Source organism: Nipponia nippon, unplaced genomic scaffold (assembly GCF_047370975.1).
Source record: "Nipponia nippon isolate SJK-2023a ecotype South Korea unplaced genomic scaffold, ASM4737097v1 scaffold_36, whole genome shotgun sequence".
Classification (NCBI taxonomy): Eukaryota; Metazoa; Chordata; class Aves; order Pelecaniformes; family Threskiornithidae; genus Nipponia; species Nipponia nippon.
The window spans coordinates 1,733,224-1,754,977 of record NW_028262354.1 but is presented as its reverse complement, the minus strand read 5'-3'; the positions used below and the strand labels follow the sequence as shown (position 1 = coordinate 1,754,977).

The window sequence follows — 21,754 nt, the reverse complement described above, 5'->3', positions numbered from 1 at the left end:
GAGGAGCATCCCACCACGCCAGGTGATGCCAGACCCTTGCCCTCCAGGGCCTCACTTTAAAGTGCTTCCTGATGAATGGGGCAGCTCTCCTCATAACCCTCAGGCTTCTAGCCTGGACAGCCACAGGCAAGGCTCCGCACCACCACTCCCTCTCCCTCATGCTGTGCGCGCTCACGCTGTACTAGGCAGCGCCTTTCTAGGCAGGGCCCCTCTGCGCTTGGGTTTTTAGACTCTCTCTCTGAGACTGAGCTTTGCTCTTTTGCCATCTTCCATCTCTCCCTCATCCCTACCCACCTGAAGCAGCAGACTACCAGTGGTTAAGAACAAAGGCTATTCCCCTCCCAACACTCTTTGCTGGACACCTCTGCCAAAGGCGGAGGCACCCCAGGGACCAAGGCACATGCTGGCCAATCGATACACGTCCTTCTGCCTGCCCGTGTCTTTGCCACAACTTCTGCGCTGGCCATCCAGACTGCTGGCGCACCAGGCACGACCACATGCTTGGCAGGATTTCCACAGGACACCCAACCCTGCTCAGCAGCAAGCTGCGTCCACGAGTCTTTGCAAGGACAGTCGGAGGAGCATGGCACAAGAGGTGCCTCCTACTCTACCTGAAGCACGACCAGAGCAGCAGGACCAAAGTATTGCCGGCGGAGGACAAGGGAGTGGGAAGGAGGGACTGAGGCCAGAACTGGCAGGGTACCACTCCCTCAGCCTCCCAACCTTGAGGCCTGGTTCGAGGCACAAAAGGATCACTGCTTGGGACCTCTCCAGGCACAGCCTGCACAGCAGCTGACTGAGGCTTCTGGAGGGTTTGCTGCACATCTCCTCCAGACACTCACAGCCCTTCAGGACACAGTGACACACACAGAAGGACCCTGTAAACACCTAAAGTTTCTGACCACAAGACAGCTCCGATGGGGGCAAAGATGCTTTTCCTGCTCCCTTCGAGACCTCCTCGGAGTTTCCAGGACATGTCACCGACGTCCCCCGTCACTTCCACATGAGGGAGGACAATCCCTGTGTGTCTGTCCCCCTCTCCTCCCCATTTTAAAAACACCCATGCTCAGCGCATCCCCATTTTGCCAAAATCTAGCAGAGGGCTCACATCTCCCTTCAGGCAGTTGCCCTGCCTGCCACGTCTCCCTTCAGCTCCTTTGGGACTCCCTCCAGTCCCAGGGCTTGGAAGAAGTGCTTGGAGGAGGGAAGGGCAAGGGACACGTTGCAAGTGGTAACATGAGACCAGAGCCTTGGCCAGGTGGGTGTTAGCCTGCACAGAAATGTCTTCCAGCAGGTCAATGGCTTGCCTCACCAACTGGAAGCCAGTATCCAGCCTTGCTTGGTACTCACGTGTCCCTTGGGGGATCTCTTGGCCACCCTTTGCATGCTCAGACAATACCGCACACCCCTCCAAAGCCCCATGCCTCTTCCAGTGACCATGACCCTTGAGAGTACTGAGCTCCTACAGGCACGAGAGACGTCCACCATTGGCCCTTAACCACCCACCCTTTCCCCCTCCACGGCATCCCATTTGCCCCTGGACAGCTTGGCTGGGCATCCCAGGAGGGAAGGAACACGAGGAGACCTCAAGCTACAATGCAGCATAAACTTTAATGAGTCTAAAGAGTGAAACAAAGCAGTGCATGATGGAAGGGACCCGGGCCAGGCTGCTACAAGGGCAGCTGACAGTCAGGCACCCCTTCACAGCAATGGGACACGCATATTCCTCCCACACACACACACACACACACACCAGGAGAGGGTGATGAGCAGGGCCCCCTCTCAGCTTGCTTCAGGATGAAGCCATGGCACAGGACAGCAGGAGACAACAGGGACTCATGATGCGGAGAAGAACGCAGGAGGAGAAGAAGAAGACATCAGTTGGCCGTGTTTCCAGACAGCACAGGCTGGCACCTTGCTTCCCTCCTTCCTTTGCAGGAGGGCATGAGGGTGCTCAGCCCCTCTGGAAACCCTGGCCAGCAGCTCCACCCTCAGTCCGGCACATGGCTTTGGGCTTCCTGGTCGATGCACTCTCTGGACGTCCAGCCCGCCTTTAGCAGGGCAGGCACCTTCTGCTGTAGTAGCGGCCACCAAGGCCAGAGAGGCCAAAGCCCCCAGAGGAGATGGGCACTCCCTCCTCACTCAGGATGCTGCCAACGGCAGCGGAGGTGGTGGATCCCACAGCGGTGTTCTGGGGGAAGGAGCTGAGAATGGGTCCAGGCAGGGTCACCACCACGGGAGAGGGCTGGATGACCACGCGGGAGTCCTGGCACTGCCTGACGCAGGGCTCGTTGCAGCTGTTGGCAAGCGGGGTTGGGCCACAGGGACGGCACAGGTCGTAGCAGGACATGGCTGTGGGACGGAGGTGCACCTGGGAGAGAAGGCAGGGAAAGCACAGGCAGCATGTGAGGCGCAGCCTGACAGCCTGCTCGGCAAGAGAAAAGGCACAAGCTGGGGAGCAGGGACGGCCTGCGTAGGCAGGAAGAGCACCTTAGGAGCCACGGTCCCCAAGATTTCCCTGTAACGAAAGCCCAAGACCTTGTCCCACCTCCCATCACAGTGGCAAGGAGCCAAGACTCAGGAACACGACCAAAGAGCAAGACTCTCAGCAAAAGCTACATTGAGGTCCCAAGACACAGTGGAGAACAACAGGAAGAGGAGAGTGAAGCCAAAGTGGTTGCAGCTCACCTTGCTCACCGAGGAGGAGAAGGCAAGAGAAGTGGATGAGGAAGCCTGCAGTTGGACTGGCTTTTATACTGGTCCAGACCGCCCCGGGCCCACAGGCACCCTTTGCACATGTAATGTGTTTACCAACAGGCTCATCTTGCATGCAAAGCATCACAATTGAAGAAATGGGGACACCGCTTGCGTTCCCTGCAACGCCGCCTTTTCATTTCCCTCTTCATGCCATGCCCATTCAGCCTCACAGGCTCCTTTCAAGTGACAGTATTAGAGGGCAAAACGTTTCCTGGGAAGTGACACAGAAGTGAAGGAAGAAGATGAAGGCAAAGAGAAGGAGATGGCCTATCCTGTCTTTTTATGCCAACCTCACCCTCCCGGGGCTTGTTTTGAGGTTTTGTTCTAACATATGGGGCCTCATTTCCTTCCAAACCTATCATTAAATGCCAGACTTCCAACAAGGTTCCTATCTGAGGGCCAGCCACATCCTCAGCTTTCCCTGACGACCAGTTCAGGCTGTCTCAGGCACCCATTTTCCAAGCATGTCAGCTCTGCCCTTGGGCTTTAGCCCTTCTGTGATATCAAGCATTGCTCTCAGGAGAGATAAGCCTGGCTCTTTTCCCTTTCACCTCGATCAGCAGCATCGACAGGTCCCCAAGCGCAGGCATGTTTCAGAAAGAAGGACATTGCCCTTCCACAACCAAGTATTGGTTCACCGCTCCTGTTAAACTGGGATGTCCCCCACAAAGGCACATGCTGGGGACCAATACCTCGGCTATCCTCCTCCCCGTGGTCCGTGCCTCAACTTCGGCTTTGGCTCAACCTACTGACAAGACAGCACGCACAGCTCCAAGCACTCGGCGAGATCTCCGTGCAACCTATAAGCCTTCCCGGAAGCAAGTGAGGGCTGGCAGTGCCAGCAAGGGCAGTGTGGAGAGCAGCAGATGGCAGGACCTCCCCAGAGGTGCATGCCAAGGGAAAGATTCAATGCTCTGCACTGCATTTCCAGGGGCAGAAGAGGAGCTGAATGTCCCCAAGAGGAATGACAGCCCAGCCTGGGGCACCAGCTGCACTCCTCAGACACCCCAGCTAGGTCCTCCTTGCAACGGGTGGACAAAACTCCTTCCCCAACGCGGCTGGGGCTCCACCAGACACAGGCAACTCTCTAATCACAGAGGCCCAGGCCAAATTCCCCATTTAAGTTGATGACGAGAGCTCAGAAGGTACACAGTGTTAACCTGATGATGACAGTAAAAGTCCATCCAAACAGAAATGCTGTCAGGGATCACTGAGAGCCAGCTGCTGCCTGCAGGATGGGAGCCAGGAGATGAGCATGGCCATAAGGCCAGGAGGGCAGCAGCCTCACCAGCAATGGCCCCATTGCACAGTACCTGAGCAAGGAAGACGCAGAGGCAGTAGACAGGTGCAGCCCAGAGTCCAGCTCAATGGTCAAGTTCAGGGCGATGAAGCAGGACTGACATCAAGCAGGGCAGTCGTCCCACACGGGTCAGGAGCAGATCCAGTGATGGCAACCTGGGTCAACAGAGCCCACTGATTGCTGACCAGGGCCATAACGACCAGACAGACCCAAGGAGAGGCTGGGAAACCAGTGGGCAACTTAGGGTCCGCATCAAGGGGGCTCATGGTCAGGCATAAGCAAATCTGCAAAAGAAGAGGAGGCTTACTCTCCTCCCCCCAAGCTGAAGAAAGGGCTAAGGGCTCAGGACAGAGCTTTAATAGAGCCCTGGGTCAAAGGGAAGAGGGAGGAGTGAGAGACCCCAGGTGAGGCTCATCAGGGCCATTGGGCTTGTTGTTACTGCACTCAGGCCACTGATGTGCAAGAAGAGGAAACCACCTGTGCACCCGGGACACAGGACACCAGCTCCATCTGTCACAACAGTGGGACCGAGAACGTCTTCCTTCAAGAAAGGAAGCTTACATTAATTTTACAAGTGCAAAATCTGTCTTTTCTTCCTTAGGGCCCTTTCGACCAGATGCCTGCGCCAGAAAACCCACGGGTAGCGTCTCCTACCAGACCTTGATACTCTCACAGCCAGCACCTATGGCGAGGCTCTGCCCAGAGGCTCCAGTGCCCTGCCGCACCCTGCTCTCTCTGATCACGTGCTGCGGATGCTGCCTTCCCTCCCTGGTACAATGTTTTCACCCCACCGTGCCTCTGCTGTCAGCTCAGCACGGCTCCTGAAGGTTGATGGAGAGCGCATTTCCTGGGGGCCTTTCTGCACAGCAGGGCACGGGCATTTTGCTGACAGCAGCTGTCTTTCAGGGAAGACAGGCCTTTAGCTAGGGGGAAAGGCATTGTAGGGGTTCCCACAGCATACGGGACAGCACAGGAGGTGCCCCTCACTCTACCTGAAGCAGGAGTGGGGGGAGCACTTGGCAAAATATCACCCGTGGAGGACTAGAGCGTGTGGGAGAAGAGATAGGCAGCTTGATCTCTCCTACACGCCCTGCGGCAGGAGCAACCACCGCATCCCGGTGGAGCAGACCACATCCACTACGTGCCAACCCCACGCACCAGCAAGGTTACTTCCCTCCCCGATGTTGGTGGTCCTGCAGTTCAGGGCAGAAGGGCAGCAAGACAAAATAGCTGCATCCTGGAGAGTTCCTTCCTTTCCTTCCTCTGGTGTGCAAGGGACAAAGAAGGCTAAATGCCCTCCTGTCAGTGGCATGGGTCACAGGTCATGGAAACTCCCAAGCAGTGACTGTGCAGCTCTGCCAACATTGCCGAGTCCTTCAGAAAGGGGCCTGAAGAGCACAGAGAGATGGTCTGGGGGCAGCAGAGAAGGGATACAACTCCTTGGCCATCTGTCACACACACCACACACGTCTTGGAGCCGTGGAAGGCATCGCAGGCATTTGCTGAGAGACACAACAAGTCTGGTGTGTAGGACAAAGGGATGTGGGTGACTTTGGGAAGGCTATATCACATGGAAAGGACAGTCCCCTCCAGGAGACCAGGGACTCCCATCCTCTGAATCCCCAAGAAAGATAAGAGATCACCACATGCCTTCAGCCATGCCTTTACCCTGTATAGCATCCCATTTGCCCCTGGACAGCTTGGCTGGGCATCCCAGGAGGGAAGGAACACGAGGAGACCTCAAGCTACAATGCAGCATAAACTTTAATGAGTCTAAAGAGTGAAACAAAGCAGTGCATGGTGGAAGGGACCCGGGCCAGGCTGCTACAAGGGCAGCTGACAGTCAGGCACCCCTTCACAGCAATGGGACACGCATATTCCTCCCAGCACACCCCCCCCGGGAGGGGGTGATGAGCAGGGCCCCCTCTCAACTTGCTTCAGGATGAAGCCATGGCACAGGACAGCAGGAGACAACAGGGACTCATGATGCGGAGAAGAACGCAGGAGGAGAAGAAGAAGACATCAGTTGGCCGTGTTTCCAGACAGCACAGGCTGGCACCTTGCTTCCCTCCCTCCTTTGCAGGAGGGCATGAGGGTGCTCAGCCCCTCTGGAAACCCTGGCCAGCAGCTCCATCCTCAGTCCGGCACATGGCTTTGGGCTTCCTGGTCGATGCACTCACTGGACGTCCAGCCCGCCTTTAGCAGGGCAGGCACCTTCTGCCGTAGTAGCGGCCACCAAGGCCAGAGAGGCCAAAGCCCCCAGAGGAGATGGGCACTCCCTCAGCACTCAGGATGCTGCCAACAGCAGCGGAGGTGGTGGATCCCACAGCGGTGTTCTGGGGGAAGGAGCTGAGGATGGGTCCAGGCAGGGTCACCACCACGGGAGACGGTTCAATAATCACCCGGGAGTCCTGGCACTGCCTGACGCAGGGCTCGTTGCAGCTGTTGGCAAGCGGGGTTGGGCCACAGGGACGGCACAGGTCGTAGCAGGACATGGCTGTGGGACGGAGGTGCACCTGGGAGAGAAGGCAGGGAAAGCACAGGCAGCATGTGAGGCGCAGCCTGACAGCCTGCTCGGCAAGAGAAAAGGCACAAGCTGGGGAGCAGGGACAGGCTTTGCAGGGAAGAAGAGAGTACTAGGAGTCCCAGCCCCATGGTTTCCCCGCAAAGAGAGCCCAAGACTTTCTCCCACCTCCCTCCAGTGTGGCAAAGAGAACAGAGAGGCTGGGAGCGGGAGCAAGGAGCAAGGCTCCCAGCAGAAGTTACACCGAGGCAAAGACTCGGTCGAGGCCAAAAGGCAAAGAGAAAAAGGAGAAAGACAAGAAACAGGCAAAGGCACTTGCTACTTACCTTGTTCACCAAGGAGGAGAAGGCAAGAGAAGTGGATGAGGAAGCCTGCAGTTGGACTGGCTTTTATACTGGTCCAGACCGCCCCGGGCCCACAGGCACCCTTTGCACATGTAATGTGTTTACCAACAGGCTCATCTTACATGCAAAGCATCACAATTAAAGAAATGGGGACACCGCTTGCATTCCCTGCAACGCTGCCTTTTCATTTCCCTGTTCATGCCATGCCCATTCAGCCTCACAGGCTCCTTTCAAGTGACAGTATTAGAGGGCAAAACGTTTCCAGGGGAAACGACCCGTCAGCGTAGGCAGATGGTGCAGCCAGTGATGAGGAGTGTCCCACCTCCCAGGTGATGCCATCGCCTTGCCCTCCAGGGTCTCACTTTAAGGATTCTCATAATGAACGGGGCATGTTTTCTTGCAACCCTAAAATACAATGCTAGACTTAAAAAGAATTTTCTGTGACGGGAGTCACTGTATCCATTGTGTAACCTACTACCTAACTCCATCAAATTTAGGCATAAATTTCCCAGTCACCTTGGATACCAGGTAAGGTTTTAGGCTCAGCGATTTAACATCAAGAGAAATCCATATGCTCTTTGCCTTTTCTTACCTTATCTGGAGAGCCTCCAGCAGCCTCCAATCAACAGGAGAAGGACATTTGAGAAGCAGAGACGATCCTCTCCAGCACACACGAGGTCTGCTCCCCACCCCGCTCCCAGCACCAAAGGTCAGTGCTGGGGCTTCCCAACTCTTCCCTCTTCATCCCCAAGGCTGCCATAGCCCAAGGCTTCTTTGATCCGGCACACCAACTCGATCACAGGCACCGAAAAAAGCTTGGAAGGCTTTCCATGAGACATCAAAACTCATCACAATTACGCATGGTCTGAGAACGTCAGCAGGAACACGCTGGAGGCAAGTAGACGTCAGGATCTCTGTTTTCTCTTCCCAAGCATCTCAGCACACCCAGACACACAGTTTCTCACTAGCCCGTGCTAGTCCTGCAGTCAGCACCTATAGTGAGGGTCTGCCTCCAATGCCCTGCCGCACCTTGCTCTCTCTGATCACGTGCTGCGGATGCTGCCTTCCCTCCCTGGTACAATGTTTTCACCCCACCGTGCCTCTGCTGTCAGCTCAGCACGGCTCCTGAAGGTTGATGGAGAGCGCATTTCCTGGGGGCCTTTCTGCACAGCAGGGCACGGGCATTTTGCTGACAGCAGCTGTCTTTCAGGGAAGACAGGCCTTTAGCTAGGGGGAAAGGCATTGTAGGGGTTCCCACAGCATACGGGACAGCACAGGAGGTGCCCCTCACTCTACCTGAAGCAGGAGTGGGGGGAGCACTTGGCAAAACATCACCCGTGGAGGACTAGAGCGTGTGGGAGGAAAGGACAGGCAGCTTGTCCTCTCCTACATCACCAACTACGTGACAACTTCACACACGAGCAAGGTTACTTCCCTCCCCGATGTTGGTGGTCCTGCAGTTCAGGGCAGAAGGGCAGGAAGACACAATGGCTGCATCCTGGAGAGGTTCTTTCTTTCCTTCCTCTGGTGTGCAGGGGAAGGAGAAGGACTTGCTAAGCACCCTCCCGTCAGTGGCATGGGTCACAGGTCATGGAAACTCCCAAGCAGTGACTGTGCTGCTCTGCCAACATTGCCGAGTCCTTCAGAAAGGGGCCTGAGGGGCACGGAGAGATGGTCTGGGGGCAGAAGTGAAGGGATACAACTCCTTGGCCATCTGTCACACACACCACACACGTCTTGGAGCCGTGGAAGGCATCGCAGGCATTTGCTGAGACACACAACAAGTCTGGTGTGTTCAGGACAAAGGGATGTGGGTGACTTTGGATGGCTTTGTCACATGTGAAGGACAGTCCCCTCCAGGTGACCATTTCAGTGGGACACCCACGCTCAACCCCTCAAAAGGATGCAAGTGCACCACATTCTTTCAGCCACCCCATTACCCTGGGTGGGATCACATTTGCTAATGCAACATATATATTTGTACCCTGGGCTGCTTTAGACAAAGTATTTCCAGCAGGCTGAGGGAGTTGATCCTTCCCCTTCACTCAGCACTCATGAGGCCACACCGGGAGTACTGTGTCCAGTTCTGGGCTCCTCAGTGCAAGAGAGACACGGACATGCTGGAGAGAGTCAAAGGAAAGGCCACGCAGATGATGAAGGGACTGGAGCGTGGCACATATGAGGAAAGAGTGAGAGCTGGGAAGAGCAGGCGTGGGGGAGGAGGGCCTCATTGAGGTATTTAAATAACTGAAGGCAAGGTGCAAGGAGGAAGGAGTTTTGCTCTTTCCAGTGCTGCCCATTGACAGGACCAGAGGCAATGGGCACAAAAGGAAACACAGAAAGCTCCACCTGGAAGTCAGGAAACACTTTTTCACTCTGCGGGTCACCAAGCACTGGAACACTTTGCCAGGGAGATTATGGAATCTCCAACCTTGGAGATATCTAAGAGCCATCTGGACCTAAAGCAACTGACTCTAGGTAGACCTCCTTGAGCAGGGTTTGGACCAGATGATCTCCCGAGGACCATTCCAACCTCAGTCGTGCTGCGATTCTGTGATTTCCCATTGAGCAGCTTAGCTGGGCATCCCAGGAGGGAAGGAACACGAGGAGACCTCAAGCTACAATGCAGCATAAACTTTAATGAGTCTAAAGAGTGAAACAAAGCAGTGCATGGTGGAAGGGACCCGGGCCAGGCTGCTACAAGGGCAGCTGACAGTCAGGCACCCCTTCACAGCAATGGGACACGCATATTCCTCCCAGCACACCCCCCCCGGGAGGGGGTGATGAGCAGGGCCCCCTCTCAGCTTGCTTCAGGATGAAGCCATGGCACAGGACAGCAGGAGACAACAGGGACTCATGATGCGGAGAAGAACGCAGGAGGAGAAGAAGAAGACATCAGTTGGCCGTGTTTCCAGACAGCACAGGCTGGCACCTTGCTTCCCTCCCTCCTTTGCAGGAGGGCATGAGGGTGCTCAGCCCCTCTGGAAACCCTGGCCAGCAGCTCCATCCTCAGTCCGGCACATGGCTTTGGACTTCCTGGTCGATGCACTCACTGGACGTCCAGCCCGCCTTTAGCAGGGCAGGCACCTTCTGCCGCAGTAGCGGCCACCAAGGCCAGAGAGGCCAAAGCCCCCAGAGGAGATGGGCACTCCCTCAGCACTCAGGATGCTGCCAACAGCAGCGGAGGTGGTGGATCCCACAGCGGTGTTCTGGGGGAAGGAGCTGAGGATGGGTCCAGGCAGGGTCACCACCACGGGAGACGGTTCAATAATCACCCGGGAGTCCTGGCACTGCCTGACGCAGGGCTCGTTGCAGCTGTTGGCAAGCGGGGTTGGGCCACAGGGACGGCACAGGTCGTAGCAGGACATGGCTGTGGGACGGAGGTGCACCTGGGAGAGAAGGCAGGGAAAGCACAGGCAGCATGTGAGGCGCAGCCTGACAGCCTGCTCGGCAAGAGAAAAGGCACAAGCTGGGGAGCAGGGACAGGCTTTGCAGGGAAGAAGAGAGTACTAGGAGTCCCAGCCCCATGGTTTCCCCGCAAAGAGAGCCCAAGACTTTCTCCCACCTCCCTCCAGTGTGGCAAAGAGAACAGAGAGGCTGGGAGCGGGAGCAAGGAGCAAGGCTCCCAGCAGAAGTTACACCGAGGCAAAGACTCGGTCGAGGCCAAAAGGCAAAGAGAAAAAGGAGAAAGACAAGAAACAGGCAAAGGCACTTGCTACTTACCTTGTTCACCAAGGAGGAGAAGGCAAGAGAAGTGGATGAGGAAGCCTGCAGTTGGACTGGCTTTTATACTGGTCCAGACCGCCCCGGGCCCACAGGCACCCTTTGCACATGTAATGTGTTTACCAACAGGCTCATCTTACATGCAAAGCATCACAATTAAAGAAATGGGGACACCGCTTGCATTCCCTGCAACGCTGCCTTTTCATTTCCCTGTTCATGCCATGCCCATTCAGCCTCACAGGCTCCTTTCAAGTGACAGTATTAGAGGGCAAAACGTTTCCAGGGGAAACGACCCGTCAGCGTAGGCAGATGGTGCAGCCAGTGATGAGGAGTGTCCCACCTCCCAGGTGATGCCATCGCCTTGCCCTCCAGGGTCTCACTTTAAGGATTCTCATAATGAACGGGGCATGTTTTCTTGCAACCCTAAAATACAATGCTAGACTTAAAAAGAATTTTCTGTGACGGGAGTCACTGTATCCATTGTGTAACCTACTACCTAACTCCATCAAATTTAGGCATAAATTTCCCAGTCACCTTGGATACCAGGTAAGGTTTTAGGCTCAGCGATTTAACATCAAGAGAAATCCATATGCTCTTTGCCTTTTCTTACCTTATCTGGAGAGCCTCCAGCAGCCTCCAATCAACAGGAGAAGGACATTTGAGAAGCAGAGACGATCCTCTCCAGCACACACGAGGTCTGCTCCCCACCCCGCTCCCAGCACCAAAGGTCAGTGCTGGGGCTTCCCAACTCTTCCCTCTTCATCCCCAAGGCTGCCATAGCCCAAGGCTTCTTTGATCCGGCACACCAACTCGATCACAGGCACCGAAAAAAGCTTGGAAGGCTTTCCATGAGACATCAAAACTCATCACAATTACGCATGGTCTGAGAACGTCAGCAGGAACACGCTGGAGGCAAGTAGACGTCAGGATCTCTGTTTTCTCTTCCCAAGCATCTCAGCACACCCAGACACACAGTTTCTCACTAGCCCGTGCTAGTCCTGCAGTCAGCACCTATAGTGAGGGTCTGCCTCCAATGCCCTGCCGCACCTTGCTCTCTCTGATCACGTGCTGCGGATGCTGCCTTCCCTCCCTGGTACAATGTTTTCACCCCACCGTGCCTCTGCTGTCAGCTCAGCACGGCTCCTGAAGGTTGATGGAGAGCGCATTTCCTGGGGGCCTTTCTGCACAGCAGGGCACGGGCATTTTGCTGACAGCAGCTGTCTTTCAGGGAAGACAGGCCTTTAGCTAGGGGGAAAGGCATTGTAGGGGTTCCCACAGCATACGGGACAGCACAGGAGGTGCCCCTCACTCTACCTGAAGCAGGAGTGGGGGGAGCACTTGGCAAAACATCACCCGTGGAGGACTAGAGCGTGTGGGAGGAAAGGACAGGCAGCTTGTCCTCTCCTACATCACCAACTACGTGACAACTTCACACACGAGCAAGGTTACTTCCCTCCCCGATGTTGGTGGTCCTGCAGTTCAGGGCAGAAGGGCAGGAAGACACAATGGCTGCATCCTGGAGAGGTTCTTTCTTTCCTTCCTCTGGTGTGCAGGGGAAGGAGAAGGACTTGCTAAGCACCCTCCCGTCAGTGGCATGGGTCACAGGTCATGGAAACTCCCAAGCAGTGACTGTGCTGCTCTGCCAACATTGCCGAGTCCTTCAGAAAGGGGCCTGAGGGGCACGGAGAGATGGTCTGGGGGCAGAAGTGAAGGGATACAACTCCTTGGCCATCTGTCACACACACCACACACGTCTTGGAGCCGTGGAAGGCATCGCAGGCATTTGCTGAGACACACAACAAGTCTGGTGTGTTCAGGACAAAGGGATGTGGGTGACTTTGGATGGCTTTGTCACATGTGAAGGACAGTCCCCTCCAGGTGACCATTTCAGTGGGACACCCACGCTCAACCCCTCAAAAGGATGCAAGTGCACCACATTCTTTCAGCCACCCCATTACCCTGGGTGGGATCACATTTGCTAATGCAACATATATATTTGTACCCTGGGCTGCTTTAGACAAAGTATTTCCAGCAGGCTGAGGGAGTTGATCCTTCCCCTTCACTCAGCACTCATGAGGCCACACCGGGAGTACTGTGTCCAGTTCTGGGCTCCTCAGTGCAAGAGAGACACGGACATGCTGGAGAGAGTCAAAGGAAAGGCCACGCAGATGATGAAGGGACTGGAGCGTGGCACATATGAGGAAAGAGTGAGAGCTGGGAAGAGCAGGCGTGGGGGAGGAGGGCCTCATTGAGGTATTTAAATAACTGAAGGCAAGGTGCAAGGAGGAAGGAGTTTTGCTCTTTCCAGTGCTGCCCATTGACAGGACCAGAGGCAATGGGCACAAAAGGAAACACAGAAAGCTCCACCTGGAAGTCAGGAAACACTTTTTCACTCTGCGGGTCACCAAGCACTGGAACACTTTGCCAGGGAGATTATGGAATCTCCAACCTTGGAGATATCTAAGAGCCATCTGGACCTAAAGCAACTGACTCTAGGTAGACCTCCTTGAGCAGGGTTTGGACCAGATGATCTCCCGAGGACCATTCCAACCTCAGTCGTGCTGCGATTCTGTGATTTCCCATTGAGCAGCTTAGCTGGGCATCCCAGGAGGGAAGGAACACGAGGAGACCTCAAGCTACAATGCAGCATAAACTTTAATGAGTCTAAAGAGTGAAACAAAGCAGTGCATGGTGGAAGGGACCCGGGCCAGGCTGCTACAAGGGCAGCTGACAGTCAGGCACCCCTTCACAGCAATGGGACACGCATATTCCTCCCAGCACACCCCCCCCAGGAGGGGGTGATGAGCAGGGCCCCCTCTCAACTTGCTTCAGGATGAAGCCATGGCACAGGACAGCAGGAGACAACAGGGACTCATGATGCGGAGAAGAACGCAGGAGGAGAAGAAGAAGACATCAGTTGGCCGTGTTTCCAGACAGCACAGGCTGGCACCTTGCTTCCCTCCCTCCTTTGCAGGAGGGCATGAGGGTGCTCAGCCCCTCTGGAAACCCTGGCCAGCAGCTCCATCCTCAGTCCGGCACATGGCTTTGGACTTCCTGGTCGATGCACTCACTGGACGTCCAGCCCGCCTTTAGCAGGGCAGGCACCTTCTGCCGCAGTAGCGGCCACCAAGGCCAGAGAGGCCAAAGCCCCCAGAGGAGATGGGCACTCCCTCAGCACTCAGGATGCTGCCAACAGCAGCGGAGGTGGTGGATCCCACAGCGGTGTTCTGGGGGAAGGAGCTGAGGATGGGTCCAGGCAGGGTCACCACCACGGGAGACGGTTCAATAATCACCCGGGAGTCCTGGCACTGCCTGACGCAGGGCTCGTTGCAGCTGTTGGCAAGCGGGGTTGGGCCACAGGGACGGCACAGGTCGTAGCAGGACATGGCTGTGGGACGGAGGTGCACCTGGGAGAGAAGGCAGGGAAAGCACAGGCAGCATGTGAGGCGCAGCCTGACAGCCTGCTCGGCAAGAGAAAAGGCACAAGCTGGGGAGCAGGGACAGGCTTTGCAGGGAAGAAGAGAGTACTAGGAGTCCCAGCCCCATGGTTTCCCCGCAAAGAGAGCCCAAGACTTTCTCCCACCTCCCTCCAGTGTGGCAAAGAGAACAGAGAGGCTGGGAGCGGGAGCAAGGAGCAAGGCTCCCAGCAGAAGTTACACCGAGGCAAAGACTCGGTCGAGGCCAAAAGGCAAAGAGAAAAAGGAGAAAGACAAGAAACAGGCAAAGGCACTTGCTACTTACCTTGTTCACCAAGGAGGAGAAGGCAAGAGAAGTGGATGAGGAAGCCTGCAGTTGGACTGGCTTTTATACTGGTCCAGACCGCCCCGGGCCCACAGGCACCCTTTGCACATGTAATGTGTTTACCAACAGGCTCATCTTACATGCAAAGCATCACAATTAAAGAAATGGGGACACCGCTTGCATTCCCTGCAACGCTGCCTTTTCATTTCCCTGTTCATGCCATGCCCATTCAGCCTCACAGGCTCCTTTCAAGTGACAGTATTAGAGGGCAAAACGTTTCCAGGGGAAACGACCCGTCAGCGTAGGCAGATGGTGCAGCCAGTGATGAGGAGTGTCCCACCTCCCAGGTGATGCCATCGCCTTGCCCTCCAGGGTCTCACTTTAAGGATTCTCATAATGAACGGGGCATGTTTTCTTGCAACCCTAAAATACAATGCTAGACTTAAAAAGAATTTTCTGTGACGGGAGTCACTGTATCCATTGTGTAACCTACTACCTAACTCCATCAAATTTAGGCATAAATTTCCCAGTCACCTTGGATACCAGGTAAGGTTTTAGGCTCAGCGATTTAACATCAAGAGAAATCCATATGCTCTTTGCCTTTTCTTACCTTATCTGGAGAGCCTCCAGCAGCCTCCAATCAACAGGAGAAGGACATTTGAGAAGCAGAGACGATCCTCTCCAGCACACACGAGGTCTGCTCCCCACCCCGCTCCCAGCACCAAAGGTCAGTGCTGGGGCTTCCCAACTCTTCCCTCTTCATCCCCAAGGCTGCCATAGCCCAAGGCTTCTTTGATCCGGCACACCAACTCGATCACAGGCACCGAAAAAAGCTTGGAAGGCTTTCCATGAGACATCAAAACTCATCACAATTACGCATGGTCTGAGAACGTCAGCAGGAACACGCTGGAGGCAAGTAGACGTCAGGATCTCTGTTTTCTCTTCCCAAGCATCTCAGCACACCCAGACACACAGTTTCTCACTAGCCCGTGCTAGTCCTGCAGTCAGCACCTATAGTGAGGGTCTGCCTCCAATGCCCTGCCGCACCTTGCTCTCTCTGATCACGTGCTGCGGATGCTGCCTTCCCTCCCTGGTACAATGTTTTCACCCCACCGTGCCTCTGCTGTCAGCTCAGCACGGCTCCTGAAGGTTGATGGAGAGCGCATTTCCTGGGGGCCTTTCTGCACAGCAGGGCACGGGCATTTTGCTGACAGCAGCTGTCTTTCAGGGAAGACAGGCCTTTAGCTAGGGGGAAAGGCATTGTAGGGGTTCCCACAGCATACGGGACAGCACAGGAGGTGCCCCTCACTCTACCTGAAGCAGGAGTGGGGGGAGCACTTGGCAAAACATCACCCGTGGAGGACTAGAGCGTGTGGGAGGAAAGGACAGGCAGCTTGTCCTCTCCTACATCACCAACTACGTGACAACTTCACACACGAGCAAGGTTACTTCCCTCCCCGATGTTGGTGGTCCTGCAGTTCAGGGCAGAAGGGCAGGAAGACACAATGGCTGCATCCTGGAGAGGTTCTTTCTTTCCTTCCTCTGGTGTGCAGGGGAAGGAGAAGGACTTGCTAAGCACCCTCCCGTCAGTGGCATGGGTCACAGGTCATGGAAACTCCCAAGCAGTGACTGTGCTGCTCTGCCAACATTGCCGAGTCCTTCAGAAAGGGGCCTGAGGGGCACGGAGAGATGGTCTGGGGGCAGAAGTGAAGGGATACAACTCCTTGGCCATCTGTCACACACACCACACACGTCTTGGAGCCGTGGAAGGCATCGCAGGCATTTGCTGAGAGACACAACAAGTCTGGTGTGTTCAGGACAAAGGGATGTGGGTGACTTTGGATGGCTTTGTCACATGTGAAGGACAGTCCCCTCCAGGTGACCATTTCAGTGGGACACCCACGCTCAACCCCTCAAAAGGATGCAAGTGCACCACATTCTTTCAGCCACCCCATTACCCTGGGTGGGATCACATTTGCTAATGCAACATATATATTTGTACCCTGGGCTGCTTTAGACAAAGTATTTCCAGCAGGCTGAGGGAGTTGATCCTTCCCCTTCACTCAGCACTCATGAGGCCACACCGGGAGTACTGTGTCCAGTTCTGGGCTCCTCAGTGCAAGAGAGACACGGACATGCTGGAGAGAGTCAAAGGAAAGGCCACGCAGATGATGAAGGGACTGGAGCGTGGCACATATGAGGAAAGAGTGAGAGCTGGGAAGAGCAGGCGTGGGGGAGGAGGGCCTCATTGAGGTATTTAAATAACTGAAGGCAAGGTGCAAGGAGGAAGGAGTTTTGCTCTTTCCAGTGCTGCCCATTGACAGGACCAGAGGCAATGGGCACAAAAGGAAACACAGAAAGCTCCACCTGGAAGTCAGGAAACACTTTTTCACTCTGCGGGTCACCAAGCACTGGAACACTTTGCCAGGGAGATTATGGAATCTCCAACCTTGGAGATATCTAAGAGCCATCTGGACCTAAAGCAACTGACTCTAGGTAGACCTCCTTGAGCAGGGTTTGGACCAGATGATCTCCCGAGGACCATTCCAACCTCAGTCGTGCTGCGATTCTGTGATTTCCCATTGAGCAGCTTAGCTGGGCATCCCAGGAGGGAAGGAACACGAGGAGACCTCAAGCTACAATGCAGCATAAACTTTAATGAGTCTAAAGAGTGAAACAAAGCAGTGCATGGTGGAAGGGACCCGGGCCAGGCTGCTACAAGGGCAGCTGACAGTCAGGCACCCCTTCACAGCAATGGGACACGCATATTCCTCCCAGCACACCCCCCCGGGAGGGGGTGATGAGCAGGGCCCCCTCTCAGCTTGCTTCAGGATGAAGCCATGGCACAGGACAGCAGGAGACAACAGGGACTCATGATGCGGAGAAGAACGCAGGAGGAGAAGAAGAAGACATCAGTTGGCCGTGTTTCCAGACAGCACAGGCTGGCACCTTGCTTCCCTCCCTCCTTTGCAGGAGGGCATGAGGGTGCTCAGCCCCTCTGGAAACCCTGGCCAGCAGCTCCATCCTCAGTCCGGCACATGGCTTTGGGCTTCCTGGTCGATGCACTCACTGGACGTCCAGCCCGCCTTTAGCAGGGCAGGCACCTTCTGCCGCAGTAGCGGCCACCAAGGCCAGAGAGGCCAAAGCCCCCAGAGGAGATGGGCACTCCCTCAGCACTCAGGATGCTGCCAACAGCAGCGGAGGTGGTGGATCCCACAGCGGTGTTCTGGGGGAAGGAGCTGAGGATGGGTCCAGGCAGGGTCACCACCACGGGAGAGGGCTGGATCACCACGCGGGAGTCCTGGCACTGCCTGACGCAGGGCTCGTTGCAGCTGTTGGCAAGCGGGGTTGGGCCACAGGGACGGCACAGGTCGTAGCAGGACATGGCTGTGGGACGGAGGTGCACCTGGGAGAGAAGGCAGGGAAAGCACAGGCAGCATGTGAGGCGCAGCCTGACAGCCTGCTCGGCAAGAGAAAAGGCACAGGCTGGGGAGCAGGGACAGCCTGCAAAGGGAGGAGGAGAACATAAGGAGCTGCAGTCCCCAACAGGGCCCTGCAAACACAGATTACACCTTTTCCCACTTCAGCCCAGTGTGGCAAAGAGAATAGAGATGACTGGCAATGGTCTCAGGAAAATATAACTGAGGGAAAGACTCAGTCGAGGCCAAACGACAAAGAGGAAAAGGGCAAAGAAGAGAAACCGTTGAAGGCATTTGCAGCTCACCTTGTTCACCAAGGAGGAGAAGGCAAGAGAAGTGGATGCGGGAGCCTGCAGTTGGACTGGCTTTTATACTGGTCCAGACCGCCCCAGGCCCACCGGCACCCTTTGCACATGTAAAGTGTTTACCAACAAGCTCATCTTGCATGCAAAGCTTCTCAATTAAAGAATTTGGGGTTTTCATTTGCACCCCACAACGCTGCCTTTTCATTTCCCTGTTCATGCCATGCCCATTCAGCCTCACAGGCTCCTTTCAAGTGACAGTATTAGAGGACAAAATGTTTCCAAGGGAAATGACACAGCAGCACAGGCAGATGATGCAGCCACTGATGAGGAGCATCCCACCACGCCAGGTGATGCCAGACCCTTGCCCTCCAGGGCCTCACTTTAAAGTGCTTCCTGATGAATGGGGCAGCTCTCCTCATAACCCTCAGGCTTCTAGCCTGGACAGCCACAGGCAAGGCTCCGCACCATCACTCCCTCTCCCTCATGCTGTGCGCGCTCACGCTGTACTAGGCAGCGCCTTTCTAGGCAGGGCCCCTCTGCGCTTGGGTTTTAGACTCTCTCTCTGAGACTGAGCTTTGCTCTTTTGCCATCTTCCATCTCTCCCTCATCCCTACCCACCTGAAGCAGCAGACTACCAGTGGTTAAGAACAAAGGCTATTCCCCTCCCAACACTCTTTGCTGGACACCTCTGCCAAAGGCGGAGGCACCCCAGGGACCAAGGCACATGCTGGCCAATCGATACACGTCCTTCTGCCTGCCCGTGTCTTTGCCACAACTTCTGCGCTGGCCATCCAGACTGCTGGCGCACCAGGCACGACCACATGCTTGGCAGGATTTCCACAGGACACCCAACCCTGCTCAGCAGCAAGCTGCGTCCACGAGTCTTTGCAAGGACAGTCGGAGGAGCATGGCACAAGAGGTGCCTCCTACTCTACCTGAAGCACGACCAGAGCAGCAGGACCAAAGTATTGCCGGCGGAGGACAAGGGAGTGGGAAGGAGGGACTGAGGCCAGAACTGGCAGGGTACCACTCCCTCAGCCTCCCAACCTTGAGGCCTGGTTCGAGGCACAAAAGGATCACTGCTTGGGACCTCTCCAGGCACAGCCTGCACAGCAGCTGACTGAGGCTTCTGGAGGGTTTGCTGCACATCTCCTCCAGACACTCACAGCCCTTCAGGACACAGTGACACACACAGAAGGACCCTGTAAACACCTAAAGTTTCTGACCACAAGACAGCTCCGATGGGGGCAAAGATGCTTTTCCTGCTCCCTTCGAGACCTCCTCGGAGTTTCCAGGACATGTCACCGACGTCCCCCGTCACTTCCACATGAGGGAGGACAATCCCTGTGTCTGTCCCCCTCTCCTCCCCATTTTAAAAACACCCATGCTCAGCCCATCCCCATTTTGCCAAAATCTAGCAGAGGGCTCACATCTTCCTTCACGCAGTTGCCCTGCCTGCCACGTCTCCCTTCAGCTCCTTTGGGACTCCCTCCAGTCCCAGGGCTTGGAAGAAGTGCTTGGAGGAGGGAAGGGCAAGGGACACGTTGCAAGTGGTAACATGAGACCAGAGCCTTGGCCAGGTGGGTGTTAGCCTGCACAGAAATGTCTTCCAGCAGGTCAATGGCTTGCCTCACCAACTGGAAGCCAGTATCCAGCCTTGCTTGGTACTCACGTGTCCCTTGGGGGATCTCTTGGCCACCCTTTGCATGCTCAGACAATACCGCACACCCCTCCAAAGCCCCATGCCTCTTCCAGTGACCATGACCCTTGAGAGTACTGAGCTCCTACAGGCACGAGAGACGTCCACCATTGGCCCTTAACCACCCACCCTTTCCCCCTCCACGGCATCCCATTTGCCCCTGGACAGCTTGGCTGGGCATCCCAGGAGGGAAGGAACACGAGGAGACCTCAAGCTACAATGCAGCATAAACTTTAATGAGTCTAAAGAGTGAAACAAAGCAGTGCATGATGGAAGGGACCCGGGCCAGGCTGCTACAAGGGCAGCTGACAGTCAGGCACCCCTTCACAGCAATGGGACACGCATATTCCTCCCAGCACACCCCCCCCGGGAGGGGGTGATGAGCAGGGCCCCCTCTCAGCTTGCTTCAGGATGAAGCCATGGCACAGGACAGCAGGAGACAACAGGGACTCATGATGCGGAGAAGAACGCAGGAGGAGAAGAAGAAGACATCAGTTGGCCGTGTTTCCAGACAGCACAGGCTGGCACCTTGCTTCCCTCCTTCCTTTGCAGGAGGGCATGAGGGTGCTCAGCCCCTCTGGAAACCCTGGCCAGCAGCTCCACCCTCAGTCCGGCACATGGCTTTGGGCTTCCTGGTCGATGCACTCTCTGGACGTCCAGCCCGCCTTTAGCAGGGCAGGCACCTTCTGCTGTAGTAGCGGCCACCAAGGCCAGAGAGGCCAAAGCCCCCAGAGGAGATGGGCACTCCCTCCTCACTCAGGATGCTGCCAACGGCAGCGGAGGTGGTGGATCCCACAGCGGTGTTCTGGGGGAAGGAGCTGAGAATGGGTCCAGGCAGGGTCACCACCACGGGAGAGGGCTGGATGACCACGCGGGAGTCCTGGCACTGCCTGACGCAGGGCTCGTTGCAGCTGTTGGCAAGCGGGGTTGGGCCACAGGGACGGCACAGGTCGTAGCAGGACATGGCTGTGGGACGGAGGTGCACCTGGGAGAGAAGGCAGGGAAAGCACAGGCAGCATGTGAGGCGCAGCCTGACAGCCTGCTCGGCAAGAGAAAAGGCACAAGCTGGGGAGCAGGGACGGCCTGCGTAGGCAGGAAGAGCACCTTAGGAGCCACGGTCCCCAAGATTTCCCTGTAACGAAAGCCCAAGACCTTGTCCCACCTCCCATCACAGTGGCAAGGAGCCAAGACTCAGGAACACGACCAAAGAGCAAGACTCTCAGCAAAAGCTACATTGAGGTCCCAAGACACAGTGGAGAACAACAGGAAGAGGAGAGTGAAGCCAAAGTGGTTGCAGCTCACCTTGCTCACCGAGGAGGAGAAGGCAAGAGAAGTGGATGAGGAAGCCTGCAGTTGGACTGGCTTTTATACTGGTCCAGACCGCCCCGGGCCCACAGGCACCCTTTGCACATGTAATGTGTTTACCAACAGGCTCATCTTGCATGCAAAGCATCACAATTGAAGAAATGGGGACACCGCTTGCGTTCCCTGCAACGCCGCCTTTTCATTTCCCTCTTCATGCCATGCCCATTCAGCCTCACAGGCTCCTTTCAAGTGACAGTATTAGAGGGCAAAACGTTTCCTGGGAAGTGACACAGAAGTGAAGGAAGAAGATGAAGGCAAAGAGAAGGAGATGGCCCATCCTGTCCCTCCCGGGGCTTGTTTTGAGGTTTTGTTCTAACATATGGGGCCTCATTTCCTTCCAAACCTATCATTAAATGCCAGACTTCCAACAAGGTTCCTATCTGAGGGCCAGCCACATCCTCAGCTTTCCCTGACGACCAGTTCAGGCTGTCTCAGGCACCCATTTTCCAAGCATGTCAGCTCTGCCCTTGGGCTTTAGCCCTTCTGTGATATCAAGCATTGCTCTCAGGAGAGATAAGCCTGGCTCTTTTCCCTTTCACCTCGATCAGCAGCATCGACAGGTCCCCAAGCGCAGGCA

At 55.7% G+C, this 21,754-nt stretch overlaps 5 protein-coding genes and 1 pseudogene across 5 annotated transcripts; all 6 read right to left on the bottom strand.

Annotated features, from left to right (window-relative positions):
• Positions 1–1,752: 1,752 nt before the first annotated feature.
• On the bottom strand, positions 1,753–2,825 carry LOC148053858 (feather beta keratin). Its single transcript, XM_087772486.1, has 2 exons — positions 2,689–2,825; positions 1,753–2,371 (listed from the first exon to the last, which is right to left on the bottom strand). The coding sequence occupies exon 2, from the start codon at positions 2,348–2,350 to the stop codon at positions 2,054–2,056; it is 297 nt and encodes a 98-aa protein (XP_087628612.1). The 5' UTR covers positions 2,351–2,371; positions 2,689–2,825; the 3' UTR covers positions 1,753–2,053.
• Positions 2,826–5,820: 2,995 nt separating this feature from the next.
• Positions 5,821–6,552, bottom strand: LOC148053857 (feather beta keratin pseudogene; annotated as a pseudogene).
• Positions 6,553–9,556: 3,004 nt separating this feature from the next.
• LOC148053856 (feather beta keratin) lies at positions 9,557–10,293 on the bottom strand. Its single transcript, XM_087772500.1, has one exon. It carries the CDS (start codon positions 10,291–10,293, stop codon positions 9,997–9,999), a length of 297 nt encoding a protein of 98 aa, XP_087628626.1. The 3' UTR covers positions 9,557–9,996.
• A 3,045-nt stretch (positions 10,294–13,338) lies between these two features.
• LOC104012612 (feather beta keratin) lies at positions 13,339–14,034 on the bottom strand. The gene has a single exon (XM_087772501.1). The coding sequence runs from the start codon at positions 14,032–14,034 to the stop codon at positions 13,738–13,740; it is 297 nt and encodes a 98-aa protein (XP_087628627.1). The 3' UTR covers positions 13,339–13,737.
• Positions 14,035–17,049: 3,015 nt separating this feature from the next.
• On the bottom strand, positions 17,050–17,862 carry LOC104012613 (feather beta keratin). Its single transcript, XM_009464995.2, has one exon. The coding sequence runs from the start codon at positions 17,772–17,774 to the stop codon at positions 17,478–17,480; it is 297 nt and encodes a 98-aa protein (XP_009463270.2). The 5' UTR covers positions 17,775–17,862; the 3' UTR covers positions 17,050–17,477.
• Positions 17,863–20,027: 2,165 nt separating this feature from the next.
• On the bottom strand, positions 20,028–21,250 carry LOC148053855 (feather beta keratin). Its single transcript, XM_087772487.1, has 2 exons — positions 21,115–21,250; positions 20,028–20,797 (listed from the first exon to the last, which is right to left on the bottom strand). The coding sequence occupies exon 2, from the start codon at positions 20,774–20,776 to the stop codon at positions 20,480–20,482; it is 297 nt and encodes a 98-aa protein (XP_087628613.1). The 5' UTR covers positions 20,777–20,797; positions 21,115–21,250; the 3' UTR covers positions 20,028–20,479.
• Positions 21,251–21,754: the final 504 nt, after the last annotated feature.

Coding starts and splice junctions, on each gene's coding strand:
- LOC148053858 (XM_087772486.1), bottom strand. CDS start 2,350: ATGTCCTGCTACGACCTGTGCCGTCCCTGTGGCCCAACCCCGCTTGCC.
- LOC148053856 (XM_087772500.1), bottom strand. CDS start 10,293: ATGTCCTGCTACGACCTGTGCCGTCCCTGTGGCCCAACCCCGCTTGCC.
- LOC104012612 (XM_087772501.1), bottom strand. CDS start 14,034: ATGTCCTGCTACGACCTGTGCCGTCCCTGTGGCCCAACCCCGCTTGCC.
- LOC104012613 (XM_009464995.2), bottom strand. CDS start 17,774: ATGTCCTGCTACGACCTGTGCCGTCCCTGTGGCCCAACCCCGCTTGCC.
- LOC148053855 (XM_087772487.1), bottom strand. CDS start 20,776: ATGTCCTGCTACGACCTGTGCCGTCCCTGTGGCCCAACCCCGCTTGCC.